Here is a 15,424-nt window from a genome sequence, read left to right as displayed (position 1 = left end):
CTGACTCCCAGCCAAACCTTCTCCCAGTCTTCCTACTCTGCAGACCTCCTCCTCGACTGTACCATCCTGTGGCTCATAACCCTCCATGTCCCAAGGAATTCTGGGATAGGAGACGTGCTGAGCCACAGTATGGGGTGACGGTAGAGTTCTGGGACTAGGATTGGGGGTGCGGTGGAAATCAGGGGACCTCAGCCAGGGAAGGAGCCCTGTACAGGTGGGAAGGAGACTGGACCAGGTGCACTGCTTCCCGCAGGCCTCATTCTGGTGAAGCACCGTCCCCCCACCTGCCCTAGCCCAACTGGTCCCCCTCTTTCCCTTAACTCCTGCCGTGGACCTTGCCTGCATCACACTGTGATCATATGATGCCTCGTATTGTGACCAAGCTGCCTTGTGTGGGCATGACTTGTCTTGCTTCCAGTGCAAGCTCCTTGAAGGCAGGGACCAAGTCTTGAATTTTTCATGCATCTTTAAACCTAGCCCAGGCACACAGTATATGCTCAATATATACTAATTTAAAGTCTTTGAAGCCAGTATCATCCCTTGGAAGAATTTTTTCAACACCAGGCAATTTGCTAAGTGGTTTATATGGATTGTTTCATATAGTCATTGAGACAGTGCTGTGAAGGAAGTAGTATTGCCATCCCTGAGGAAACTCAGGCTTAAATAACTCGAACCCCCAGCTCCTAAGTAGAGGATCTGGGTTTGAACAGAGGCAGCTCCCTGGCAGCACACGGCCTCTGCCTTTGATGTGAAGTACTTACTCAACAGCCCAGCAACCCAAATTCCCCAACCCTTACTACAGCCCAGGCTGCTGTTCTACAGTTTAGAAATTCAGAAGAGAAGGGAGATGAGGGACAGAACGGTTCGTTCATTCATTCACTTATTTGCTCAATAATCAAATATTGAATGTGCTGGCCACAGCGACCTAAAATACTCTCGTCTGGCTCATATATTTGGTACGCCTCTTTCCTCCTCTTAGAGCCTCCACCTCACCCTTCTTTGCCTGGTGACTGATGGCTCTGCCCTCAAGACTCAGCCAGCGTAACTCCTCCTCCAGAAACGGCCTTGCCCTGTTCATTTCTATCAGCACATCATTGACGCCCTATAAATGTATGTTTTTTGACTTAATATGCCCCTTACAGTTCCACACCCCACCCCTACCTCCAGCTCTGGTGTTTGTAAGCTGTTGATATGCAGGGGTTGAAGACTAGGAGGTAAGTTTAAGGGGAATTTGGGACTGCTTTTTTAAAACTACACCTGTATATCTTGATTTATATAATAGATGTATTTTAGAAAGGTTGTGCATACATGAACTTCTTATGAATTGAAATCCTATTTTCTATTGATAAATGCTTCAAAGATGCCTTATTTTATTCTAACTTGCTATCTATTAAACTTAACTTTTTAAATATGCAGGGTCCTAATACTCTAAAAACAATCTTTTCTCAAGTGAACCTTCCTATGGGAGGATAATTAATCTGTACACAATCCCTTAAGTGCTCTGATGAACCTCTACATTTAAAAGAATGCTTTTGGAATCCTTTTGCAAAACTAATACTTGCCTTTAGTTTGTAGATTTTTATGTTCAGATTTTGGGAGCTCAAATTGATTCTAATTTTTGTGTGCTTAGTTAAAATCAAATAGAATAGCTCAAACAAAAAATGAGCAGTTCCCTGCAAACCGCCCTCCACCCCACTCAGAAGCAACCACTTTCAACTCTTTGGGGCTCAGCGTTTTTTCTGTACTTATGTCAAGTCAGCGCCGAGGCCCAGAAGCCACAAAGTTTCAATGAAAGTATTTCTTAACCCCTGTAAATGCTAATGAGCACAGCCAGGCTGAGTCAACATGAAGCTAGGTGGGCTGAGTGTCAGAACACTCAGAAGACGCTGAAAGAACAGCCTCACCATGTAGTCTCCAGATAAAAGACACCTTCGTCAAAGTCCCTGAGATGGAGTGGGCTACTTCTTATGGCAAGTTAAGAAAGGCCTGACAAAGGAGGAATAGGACATAATCGTATGTCCTTCTATGCTTGGGAGAGTTCCATAGCCACAGTTTCTGTATTAATAGCACCAAATGGTTTTTGGTGTGTAACTTACGTGTGCATGTTTTTCTATCTGGATTAAGAGCAAATCCTTTACGGCACCGGCATAGGTAGGAGTTATCAGCATTTACACATTCATGTTCACATCCGTGGTTTTCCAAGGCACAATAGTCCACGGCTGTAGAGAATAAAACACATTAGAAATGTAAATGAATATAAAGGGAATGGCAGAATGGAAGCATACTTATAACAAACATAAATAAGGATTAATAATCCAAGATCTCTTCTCAGAAAGAATCAGGAGCCTACATCAGGCAATGTAACTCAGAAGATAAACTAAGGAACATAGGATCAATTGTGTTTAAACGTTAAAGAAATGCAAATCAAAATGCTCACAAGGCACACCAACACTGATTAAATTGGCAAAAAAGAATAAAACACAATGCTCTTTGGATGGATTATATGGTATGTGAATATATCTCAATAAAATTGCATTTAAAAAATTGTAATTATGAAAAAAACACAATGCTGGCAAGGTAGCATGGAAACAGTTACTAATGGTGGGTAGCATTATAAACTGGAATGCAATTTGACAATGTTCACTCTGGCAATATTACACAATTGAAAAAAGAGAAAAAACCTAATTATATGTAATAAGCAGCATTGTTTACAATGGCCAAAAAAAAAAAAAAAAAAAAAAAAAAAAAATCCCAGAAAATAAGATGAGCATTTAATAATGGGTAAATGGGTTAGTAAATATGAGAAAATGCACTGGCCTAGTCGGGGATTGAATCACATCCCCCACAAAAGGCATGTTCAGGTCTCAACCCCTGGTCCTGTGGGTGTGACTAGGACCCTTTTTGTAAATAGGACCTTTGAAGATGTTATTAGTTAAGGTGTGGCCCAAACTGAATGAGGGTGGGCCTTAACCCAATTTGACTGAATCCTTATAAGCAAAGGAAATTGGACATGGAAGGAGGAACCACCAGGAGCAGCCAGAAGCTGGAAGTCAACAGAACCAGAAGAGAAAGGAAACGCCACCACCATGTGCACTGCCATGTGATGGGAAAGCCAAGGAACCCCAGAGACTGCCAGGCAACCAGAAGATACTGACCCCAGGAGGAAGTAAGCCTTCTAGCTCTGAAACCCTGAGCCAAATACAGTCCTGTTGTTAAGCCAACTTATTGTATGGTATTTGTTTCAGCAGCCGGGAAACTAAAACAGACCTTTTCTTATTAATTCAACAAATATTTACCGAGCACCTACTATGGGTGAAGCCCTGTTTTAGGTGCTAGGAATAGAGCACATAATAAAACAGACAAAAGTTCTAACCCTTAAAGAGCTTACATTCATTTGGTGGAAAGGGAAACAGACAAAAAATAAATAACATAGTCTTTTAGAAGATGGAGAGTGCTGTGAGGAAAAAACACATGAAGAGGCATAGGGGCTGTGTGGTAGGGGTTTTGGAGGGAGGGTGTGATGTAGTAGAGCTGGTCAGGGGAGGCCTGGCTGAGAAGGTGGCAGTGGGCAGAATCCTGAAGGAGGTGTGAGCCATGAGGGTATCGGGGAGAGAGCGTTCTGGGTGAAAGGAACAGCCAGGTGTGCTAGAGCCGAGAGTGGTGGGAGCTCAGAGTGGCTGCAGGACAGGAGGGGCCCACGGCTGCTGCAGGGACTATGCCTTTTACTATGAGTTGGGAGTCACTGGAGGGTTTTGAACACAGGAGTCAAGAACAGACCAGTACAGGGCAAAGGTGAATGCAAGAGACAGGTTAGGAGGCTGCTGTGATAATCCTGGCCAGGAGCTGGGGAGGCTTAAACCGGGATGGGGCGTGGGCAGACCCAGAAGTGTATTCCAGGTATATGTTGAAGGCGAGGTCAAGAGGATTTCCCATTGGATTAGAGGTGAGGCGAGAGAAAAAGAGAGGAATTCATCTGAATCCTGGGAGTTTTGGCCTAAGCAACTGGAAGGATGGAGCTGCTGGTGACTAAAACGGAGAAGTGTGGGTGAAGCAGGTTTTGTGGGGAAAGATCAGGAAGTCTGTTCTGGGTATTAGGCAGTCATTAACATTATAATTATGATGACATAATTGTAGATTGGAAGTTAAAATAAAATTTGGTGAAAAAAGTAGATCTCAAAATTGTATAGTCATAGCGATTACATCCAGGTAAAACTGAGGTCTAGGGCAAAGCCTGGAAATAAAAAAAAAATAGTTGCTGGGCTAAAGTGGCAGGATTATGGATGGTTTTCTCTCCTTTAAAAATTGCTTACACCTGGAATGATTTAGAATATTTTAATAACAAAAACCTGTAAAAAATAAGAAGGAAATGGAATCTGCAAAATTAAAACACATGCAATTTCTTTGAGGTGAAATCTACATAAGATTAACAATTTTAAATTGTATGATTTAGTGGCATTTAGCACATTTATAATGTGGTGCAACCACTGCCTCTATCTAGTTCCAAAATATTTCATCACCCAAAAAGAAAGCCCCATACCCATTAAGCAGTCGCTCCTCATTCTCCCTCCCCTCAGCCCTTGGCAGCTGCCAATCTGCTTTCTATCTCTATGGATTTACCTATTCTAGATATTTTGTGTACATGGAATCATACAATATGTGGCCTTTTGTGTCTGGTTTTTTTTCACTTAGCGTAATGCCACATCTAAATCTTTAAAAACAAAACCATGCATGGAGGAGATAATGGCATACTTAATGTAGTAATCAAAATACGCAAAGGGGAAAGCTAAAGATCTTTAAAGAGTAATAATCTGTGTTGGGTTTTTTTTTTCTTTTGCTCCCAGGCATTAAGTTTCAGTCTAAAGTGCTGGTTTTGTAATTTCACCTCCTTAAAGAGTTTTAATAGCACCTAATATCTGTGGGTTTAATAAACATATAATTTTGGTGGGAACAGGACATTCACGTCGTCTGGAGTACTGAATGGGCTCTTCGTCATGGGACATTAGCCAGTTGCTGAAGATTAGTTATAACACAAGTATTGAACTAGCACCAAATCCTTCTAAAAATTAATTTCTCATCTGACACCCAGGGGAGTGAATCTCCTGGGCAACGTGGAATATGACTCCCAGGGAGGAATGTAGACCCGGCATCGTGAGATGGAGAACATCTTCTTGACCAAAAGGGGGATGTGAAAGGAAATGAAACAAGTTTCAGTGGCAGAGAGATTCCAAAAGGAGCCGAGAGGTCACTCTGGTGGGCACTCTTATGCACAATATAGACAGCCCTTTTTAGGTTCTAATGAATTGGAATAACTAGCAGTAAATACCTGAAACTATCAAACTACAACCCAGAACACTTGAATCTTGAAGACGATTGTATAAAAATGTAGCTTATGAGGAGTGACAATGTGACTGGGAAAGCCATATGGACCACACTCCCTTTTGTCTAGTTTATGGATGGATGAGTAGAAAAATGGGGGCAAAAAAATAAAAAAGGCACCCAGTGTTCTTTTTTACTTTAATTGTTCTTTTTCACTTTAATTTTTCTTATTATTTTTGTGTGCGTGGTAATGAAAATGTTCAAAAATTAATTTTGGTGATGAATGCACAACTATATAATGGTACTGTGAACAACTGAATGTATGCTTTGTATGACTGCATGGTATGTGAATATACCTCAATAAAAATGAATTAAAAAAACAAAAAAACCCAATGGTTCATTTTAAAAATTCAGTGGCAGCACTGGGGACACTGAAACCAGGCAGTACCAAGCCCTGGCACGTGCCCCAGGCTGAGTGTGACAGGAGTTGTCTGTGCTGTGTCCCACGCTGGCCGGTGTTGGCAGTCAGCACTTCCCACCCCCAACCTCCTCACACCAGGCCTGACCCACCATCTTGGAAATCTCCCAACCCCTGATGTGGGGGTCTGCCTGAACAGACTTATACCTTCAACCGGCCAGACCTGGAGTTGCTAATCTGACTTCAGAGTTCCCGGACATGGATGTAACCATGTATATAAAAGACATAAACCCAAACTTCACCTCTCTCTTGAACTTCCTCTTTCCATGCAGTGCAATCTTTAAGCCCGGCCATCTCTTTCTCTAGAAGGACAATGAGTGTGCTGGCCCCCAAATTTAGATTGGAGAGAGGCTGGAGGCTTTGCTTAGGCTTCAAGTCTAAGCCACATACTCAAATTAGTCATTTTCCAGATTGCTCTAGAAGAGAGTATACAATGTTGGCTCAGGTGTTTAAAACACAGAGGACTTTTAACTGACCTCCACTTAACCAACTTCCGATCAATCAGTGCTTTTCATTCCCTCTGAAAATTAAGACTGATGCCTAGAACATACTAAATGCTCCAGCCTGGTGTTGCACCTAAGCTCTAAAACACCTGTGCACCTCTCCCATCAACCGCGTTATATGCTTATGAAGCACTGGTTCTCACAAGGTTGTCTTGTACCAGGTTGATCAACCATCACGTGGGAACTGGTTAGAAATGCAAATTCTCAGGCCCCATCGGTGACCCAATGAATCGGATATTCTGGATTTGGGGTCCAGGAATCTGTATTTTTACAAGCTTTCCAGGTGTTTCTGATGCATGCTAAAATTTGGGAACCACTGTTATGAGTCAAATCATTTCCAAACCTATATATGTGTTCATTAACTTAATTATTATAACCAATAAAATATAAACACTAAAATAAATTTTTTTAATAAAAACTAAGATAAATGCTTTAAAAGGCCTTGATTAAGGCAATTTATTAATGAAAATTGCTGTAGAACCAAGCATGGATGAAATAAGTGTAAAAGATTGGGAAAAAATTCATAAAAATTTACAAGGATTCTGTCCTTGTAAATTGCTTTACAGAAGTCTTCAAATCCTTGTTCCAATTTAAAGAAACCAAAACTGAAAATCATAGCACATTACAGTTATGGTTTATGCAACCATATGGTTCACATCAACTTAAAATCACTGATTTTTATTAAATGTACATGTATGTGTTTTAGTAACAAAATAAAATAGTTTGAATATGCTGTTTTTTAATGATTCCCCTCTTAAATAATGTTTTCCATTAATCACCCACACAGGCTCAATCTCATAGGATAAGACAGCTTCTCCTGGACTCTGATGCTCTCTCTGCTTCTGTTCTTTGTGTGCTCCTCTCTCTGGGGAACTGAGTGGGGAGGGGGTGATAGGCAAGGCAGGAGTCAGGCATTTGCTGGTCCTGAGAGCCCAGCCCACCTTGATTTGAGAGCTGCCCTTGCTGCCAATGGAGGCAGCACATTAAGTCATCAGTGTAGCCATTAGATACGGAGAAGCCATTTCAAGGCAAGTGAGCCTAAAAGCTTTTTAAGGCCAATAGAGTTCTAGTCCATTCAACTCTGACACCCTTTGCTGCATGTTCTGGGTTCTTTGCATAACTTTCTTGGTTGCAAAATTGTACTCATAAAAAGGGAGTTCAAGGTTAGGGGGCAGATGTATGTGGGTCTCTGTACATAACTTGGTGATGTCTCTATTATCCAAGACTTCATCTACTTCCACCAAATCCATTCTCTGTAGTTTTCCCCTAAAATTTCTAGCCTTTCCTTTACAAATGGAAAGAGTCATGTCCTGGATATAGCTCTTCAGCCCTCCTGATCACAAAGTGCTGAGGTCTCAGAGTAGGAAACCAGTTTTGCCACATTCAGTCTCTGTCCAACTTGTGAGAAATCACTTAGTTGTCTCCGAGGACAAATGATACTTAGGTGAAAAGTAATAAAATCTGAGATTGACAGATTTACAGTCTGGTCATATTCCAAGGTTTTCTCAGCAGGGAATAGCATTAGCAGAAACAGGATATTTTAAAGAGGAACATTTGGATTTTCAAGCTAGTTGATGGTGAAGGAAGAAAAATCAAATCCATTATTTAGAGAAATGGTAGAAACCACTTGCTTGCTGAGTACATATTAGACATACACACAGTCACACAGAACCTCTCCTCCCCAAGGCATGACTGGATTCCTGTATGCAGGATTTAAAAATCCAGGAAAGGCTTTGCTATAGATTTTGATAACAATAAGGGAGAAAGCTAATATTTAACATCTTGTGGGGAGGGGGTCATGTTTCAAACATGAGGAGCTGGCTGATGAACTAAAAATGTGACCTTTCAGTATAAAAAGTGATCTCTCATCTTTGTCCCCAATTTAAGTATCAACCATCACTGTCCTCAGTGATAGGAGAATATGGGAGTACAGTTTTGAAGTATAGAACTCGGTATCATTTAAAATATATACCATACATTTAACAAATTGTTAAATTAAGGGTTCATTAGAAGACAAAAATTATAAAGAATATAGAAATTCAGATTCAACTGTTGTTTATCAATTGCCCATTGTGTATCTGAGACTGTAATAGTAGATAATATTAGCAAACGCTTACATAGCACTGTTCCAAGAGTTTTACACATACTACCTCATTTAATTCTCACAACAATCCTTTGAGGTAGGTATTACTACTATCCTCAAGTTATAGATGAAGTAACTGAAGCACAGAGAGGTTAAGATAAAATGTGGATAACAGGAGTACCCATCTTACAGGGTTGTGGCAGTGTACATAAAATATTTCCAGCAGTGCCTGGAATCTGATAGTATTCAATAAACGTGGTTTGTATTTTTATCATACTGCTTCCCTAACCAGGTAGGGTCGAATTTGGGGATAAAGAGGTACCTAAATGTCATTCATTTGTTCCACAACCATTTATTGAGCATTTATTACATGCCAGGCACTTTGCCAAACTCTGGGTGGTAACGAGAAGCAAATACCATAAGTAAGACATCTCAGAAGAAATGCAGAAAGATAAGCCAAGCTTTTAGCAGTTGATTACCTCCAGGAACTGGAATGGGGGGGAGATAACTTTCCAGTCTGGCTTTATACTTTGACTTTATACAGCTTTATTTATTGACCTTTTTTTTTAAAAAAAAAAAAAAGCAAAAAATGAGTTTGTAACTTAAAAACCAATCATGGGGAAAGGACTTAAAAACCACAAATGGCTGAGATTGTAATCAGTCACCCAACTTCAGTCAATGACTGAAGAAAAACGTATTGCAAATCCACTCTGTGAAAGATGAAAAGTACAAGTAGCCTCTACTCTCAAGGGTTTACAATCTTGGGGCAGATCAGATGCAAACTGGACCAAAGTTACCCAGAATATTTCTGCCAGTGGGTGAAGGCCAGTTGAGCAAGTACAGTAGAAAATTCACCCTCAAAATATTGGTAAATGATCTTCGAAAAATGTACGTTTAGATGGGAATTAACACAGCTTTAATGGCCGCTGATGAGTTACAAATACAGGGACTCAACTAAAGCAGTAGGAGGACCCCTGATTTACTTGGTAATCCACCCTGGATCACCTGCAGTGGAAATGAATTCAATACAGTAAAGAGAGAAATGAGGAGTTAAGGAGATGAGACTCTGATACTTGAATTTAAGGTTCCAGTAACTCAAAAGTGTGAAAATGCTGTGTAAAAAGTCCTGAGTTAGTGACTAAGAATTAGACTTTCATGAAGGTCCCAGTCAAAAATCTGGAATGAGTCAATGTAATGGCATCACTGCTATGGAAATGCTGAAGCCAGAAAAACCACCGCATCAATTCAACAGCAACTGGACGTGGTTAATTTCTACCAAACTTCTTTACAGGGCTACTTTAAATTTACTGTCCCCACTTTCTCACCACCCACTCCCTACCTCCTGAAATCTGCCCCTTACCCTGCCCTCTTGAACATTTCCGTGGCCTCCTGCTCATCCTTGTTTTCCTAATGCCTGGCAGAGCTCCTGGCAGGATGTGCTGAAATGTTTGCTGAAGTGAATCAATGACTCAACCCGGTGACCTTTTCTCTAACTCCTGTTCCCTTTGGTTTCTCTGGAGCACGAAGTCAATACTGACCTGGCCTAGAAATTTTTTTCCCCATTATATTTCATGACTCTTCTGCATCATTTTCTCTCTTTTCTCTGTCTGTTCCCCCCACCACCTGCCTTAGGCTGTCCCTTCAAGGACACCTTTCCTGCTCACACTTCACCCTCCTACTCTCTACCTAGAGCTAAAACCCAAGGCTCAGTCCCTTGCTCACTTGACACTGTATTTTACTAATATCCAGGAAATGATGATGATAATAATTCATGAGATACTCCTACTACTCCTACTAATAAGTGCTTAGTGTATATTAGAAACTTCATGAATTATGTTATTTAATCTCCCAAACAACCCCATGATATAGGTATTATTACTCTACATTATACATGAGAAAACCAAGCCTCAGAAATTAAATGACGTACCCAAAGTCACATTGACTAGAAAGTAGCAGGACTGGGATTTGAGCCCAGGTGCCTCCAAAACAAACAAATAAATGAATGTTCAAAATGGAAATTAAGATTGAGAAAGACACTGACCATGCTGCTTCCTGATCACATCACTGGTTCCACCCTCTCTCCGTTCTGTGAGTGCTGTGCTTTCTGCTCCCTCTTGGCATGTCCTTGGTGGGGTCCCATCTTAGCTTTAAACTCACCTTTAAACTCTCCCATCACTGCTGCTATCACGCCAGAGTCATGGCAGCTCAGACTCACTGAGTCGTTTTTGGGCTTCTCCTTCTCCCTCTTACCTGTAGTGCTTTCCTTCATCCCTTTCTCCCTCCCTCGCCGTTCCTGCAGCCACTGCTCAAACCCTGGCTCACATCACCGCTCGCCTGATGCTTCCCATAACCTCTGAACTGATCTTTCCATCCCTCACCATCCTCCTCCTGGAATCCATCCTGTGGTTCACCACAGGATTAAGTGTCCTAAAATGAGGCTTTGCATTTGTCACCCCCAATTATAAACCCTTCAGTGGCTCTTTTTCAGAGATAAACTCCAGACTCTCTAGTCAGTCTTTCTTAGTCCTGACGATCTGGTTCCTTTGACATCTTCAACTTCACCACCTACTTCTTATCAACAGGGATTCCCTGCTTCGACAGACCTGGCCTCTTCATTGTTTGACTCAAGCTAGTGGTCTGGCAGTGGGGTGATCATATGATTTATCAATTCCAATTTCACCTGGAACTCCTGTGAAAGTGAAAGGGAGTGCTGCTGAGAATTGGGACCACACACATAAACTGGGATTGTCCTGGCTTAACTGGGTTGTGTGGTCACCCTGTTCTTAACATTCCTCATCTATCTACACACAGCCCCCACCACCACCACCAGACCAGCTGCTGGTCTCCTCAATCTCCTGGTCTTAGTCCTGACACTTCAAGTCTCCCTCTTTGACAAGGCTGTTACAAAGGTCCAGAAAAAGGATGGTAAGAAATGAAAGTGCAGCCGCAGGGAGAGCTCTTCCATCTACGTGTACAAGGTGTTGAAGCAAGTCCACTCTGACACCAGCATCTCCTCTAAGACTATAGGCATCATGAATTCATTCATCAATGATATTTTTGCGCGCATCGCCGGGGAAGCGTCCAGTTAGGCCAATGCCTTCGGGTTAGGCTGTCTAGCTTTTAGGCATTCACATTGTGACGGGCTCTCCTTGCTCCATCAGCCCCTTGAACTGAATCCTGCCCTTCCCAGCCCATCCTCAGCCCTCAAGTCTTGAGAGCTCTGCCACCTCCACACTGTCACTGCCTTTAATGTCTTCCCTTGCCTTTGACATTTGCCCATTTGCTACCCTTCCTTTCCAACCCAGATCTTCTGTCCTAGCCATGAAAGACGGCCCCCTTCTCTGACCTTCTGCAAGCCTCTACTGTCCCTATCATTTGCTTTGCACTCATCATAGCCCCAGTGAGCAGCATCTGACTTTTTGAAAAACTGTTCAGTCTCCCCAACCAAGTCAATTGGGAACAAGGGTCCCTCGCTGCTTAATCATCTCTGACTCCCAGCCTTTCACAGGCAGGTGCCTGGTTAATCGCCTTAAAGGACAATGATTGTGATGGTGGTGATGGTGGTGAAGGTGGTGAAAAGATAGGGCCTGGATCATAGACAGTCTATCCCATTTTCCTACTCTGCTTGGAACCTTCGCCTGAGGAAGGCAGACATTCTTACATGCCTTCAGCAGCAAGAGAAATGCCCATCTCCAATACACACAGCACACAACAGCTCCAAACCCAGCATCCACCCTCTCATGCTTGCCAGTCCTCAATACATGTCAAATCCCAGCAGTTACAGCAAAACCTTTAGAAACACAAAAGTTCTCTACTACATAGGAAGATTAGGCAATTATCTGGCAACACTCAGAGAACTGGGTTCCTCATTGCCCTCCAGTCTTCTAACGACCAATGCAGGACTCCTGCCCCAGCCCCTGCGCCATCTATTCCCTGTCACCCACATAAGCTCTGGGCTCTCCCTGTGCTTTCCTCACTGTAATCAGCCGTACCCAGTTGCCTGTTTCCTGAAGCTCATTCTCTAGCCTTACACCCAAGGGCCTGATTTCCTTCTGACCCAACAGTTAAACATTAACAAAATGTTTTGAAGTGGATATTCTGCAGGAAAGTCTGCAGAAAATACAACAAACTCTTAATAGTGCTTTTCTCTTCTAAGTTCCTCAATGAAAGTTTATTACTTGTATAATAAAAATGAATGAATCAAAAATAATGAGAGTTGGTGCATGCTTACATGTCAGCTTCCTTTTTGCCAGTATTAAGGAGCATGGTGCCCTGCCCTTCCATCACAGACACCACCAGAAGATTAAAGAAAAACAAACAAACAAACAAACATTTAACCCTGGGAGACTAATTCAATTTGGGACTTCTGATAAGGATGGTTTTCATCCCCATCAGTGTGTAGAAACAAACAGAAAAACCCATAAATCTCACCACCTGCCTGCAGTAACATGACCCCACCTATACTTCGTTTTGTTGTTTTTTCCCTTTCACTTCCCTAGCTAAGAATCAATCAGGCATCCTGGAAATGTAAATTCTATGTGCAAAAAATATTCATTCACTGTTTGGGGAAGCAAGACATAGCTGGAGCCCTGAAAACAAAGCAATATGGAAGAGAAAACGCAGGATTTATAGTCAGAAAATCTGGGTTCCAGTTCTAATGTCAGTCAAGTCCTTTTCCTTCCAGATTTTCCACTTAAGAAGTACCCAATTCAGTTGACCAAACTACTACTATTTGCGGGTCTGAGGATGAATGAGACCACGCTGGTTTAAAGGGCTTTGCAGACAAGCTGGGAGGGGCCGAGCACATCCTGGGGATCGTCTGGCCTGCTCTGCAGGTGCTGAGAACTACTCTCCAGGACTGAAGGGATCAGATGCCTCTCCCACCTCTCACCTGGTCATGCCATTGGAGCCGCCCAAGTGGGAAACCGCTTGGCTGAGCACAAGCTGGTGCCTGGAGTTTCAAGCAATGGCCTTAAGACTCCCACCTGGGGCTTGAATTGGAAGCCACTGTGTTCTCTGACCACAGTGTCTTACTACATACAGCTGGGCTCTACATCTGGCAGTCATGTGGGCCTTTCACCGCACTGCAGGCCCAGTGCTTGGGAGGAAGGCTGCCCACGTTTTTGAGGTGCCACTCAGCAACCCCCACCAACAGCCAAGTGAACTTCATATTTAACATATAGGCTTAAGTCAGGCCATCCCAAACATACCCTCCAAATTTGACAAAAATCTGCTCCGCCCTTTTCAAGTGAAGTGGCAACAACAATTACATTTATATAGATTATCATAAGTATGCTTTTTGCTGAGGACCCAGAGTGGGGAAAATGCTGACCTCAGCCATAACGAAGTTTTTGAAGTTCAAACTGATAAAGAACGAGGTCAAAGAACAGAGCACCTTGCTGAAACCCAAATGAGAGGAATGTTATGTGTGGTGCATGTTGAGCCTCTCCTTCCCTCCTTACTCTGCTTAACTTGTCCCTCCTCAGTAAGCAAGGCCAGGGGGATACTCACCCACACACCTTTTCCCATCCTCAGCCAGGGTGTAGCCACTGTAGCACTGGCAGACGAAGGAGCCTGGCACGTTCACGCAGAGCTGCTCGCAGCCGTGGTCCTCCACCGCACACAGGTCCTGGACTGGGGTGGAGGGTGCACCATTAGTACAAGCTCTGAAGGAGACGGCTCTCTCAGCACAGGGCGGAGCAGTAAGCAACCCCACAGCACTTGTTGAAGTAACTTGTAAAAACACTATGATCATAATAGAAAATCTGGGCAACATAGAAAATATATGAAAGAAAAATCCACCAGTAATCCCATCACTTGTAAATCCTTCCACCCAGAAGCAACCATGGTTAACATTTTGGTGCGTTTTCCTTTCAGGTGAGTTTCTATGTATATATAAAAACACATTTTTTTCCAGGTATTAAAGTAATTACATTAAATGCGTAATTTATATTGAATTTAGTTTTCCAGATTCAATTTTTCTTTTAATTTGCACATTCATTTCTTGTGTTGGATGTATCAACAGATTTATAATCTATTTATAACACTCATTTGCATTACCCCATCTACACTTCAAAAATCTCACTTGTTTAGTACCAGATTGCCAAATAAATGCTCTTATTTTACAGTTGATCACTTTTTTCTTTTTTCTTGATGGGTGTTAGATAATCAGCAACCAAAACGAATTATTTGAGGTTTCAGTTTACTCAATTTTGCTTCAGAAATTAGAAACCCACCCATTAGTGTTAACATAGCAGGGTCTATATAGTTTTTTTTGTTTGTTTTTTAATATTTTTTAAAATTCAGTTTTATTGAGATATATTCACATATCATACAGTCATCTGTGGTGTACAATCAACTATTCACAGTACCATCATATAGTTGTGCACCTCAATCTATTTTTTGAATTTTCCTTATACCAGAAAAAAGTAAAAATAAGAAAAATAAAAGCAAAAAAGAACACCCAAATCGTCCCCCTCACCCTATTTTTCATTTAGTTTTTTTGTCCCCATTTTTCTACTCATCCATCCATATACTAAATAAAGGGAGTGTGATCCACAGGGCTTTCACAATCATGCTCTCACCCCTTGTAAGCTACATTGCTATACAATCGTCTTCAAGAGTCAAGGCAACTGGGTTGCAGTTTGATAGTTTCAGGCATTTATTTCTAGCTATTCCGGTACATTAAAATCTAAAAAGGGTTATCTATATAGTGCATAAGAATGCCCACCAGAGTGACCTCTCGACTCCATTTGGAATCTCTCAGCCACTGAAATTTTATTTTGTAAAAACACATTTTTAAACAGTTGGAATTATTCACCTCTATTAAATAATACATTTAATAGAAATAATTTTTAATTATCATAAGTTTGTATCTTCCAATGTCAGTGAAAGTGTTCTGAAAATATTTGATGGTTCTTGAGAACTGTAAGTTATTATGAACAGGCGTTTGCATTTGTTTGCATCAGGTACTATTCCTATCCTACAGGAACTCAGAGCACTTCATAATCACAGTCTCACCAATCTACACCGAGATAATTTGAC

General features: G+C 41.7%; 1 protein-coding gene across 4 annotated transcripts in view; it reads right to left on the bottom strand.

Annotated features, from left to right (window-relative positions):
- The window catches only part of MATN2 (matrilin 2), a 163,070-nt gene that overhangs the window by 60,272 nt on the left and 87,374 nt on the right, over window positions 1-15,424 (bottom strand). For all 4 annotated transcript variants that reach the window (XM_037802886.1, XM_037802888.1, XM_037802889.1 and 1 more), the window contains exons 5-6: window positions 13,892-14,014; window positions 2,097-2,219 (exon numbers count right to left, since the gene is read on the bottom strand). In XM_037802886.1, the coding sequence (XP_037658814.1) occupies window positions 2,097-2,219; window positions 13,892-14,014 (246 nt within the window). The remainder of the gene's footprint in view (window positions 1-2,096; window positions 2,220-13,891; window positions 14,015-15,424) is intronic.

This window comes from Choloepus didactylus, chromosome 14 (assembly GCF_015220235.1).
Source record: "Choloepus didactylus isolate mChoDid1 chromosome 14, mChoDid1.pri, whole genome shotgun sequence".
Lineage (NCBI taxonomy): Eukaryota > Metazoa > Chordata > Mammalia > Pilosa > Megalonychidae > Choloepus > Choloepus didactylus.
This window is presented reverse-complemented; position numbering and strand designations above follow the sequence as displayed.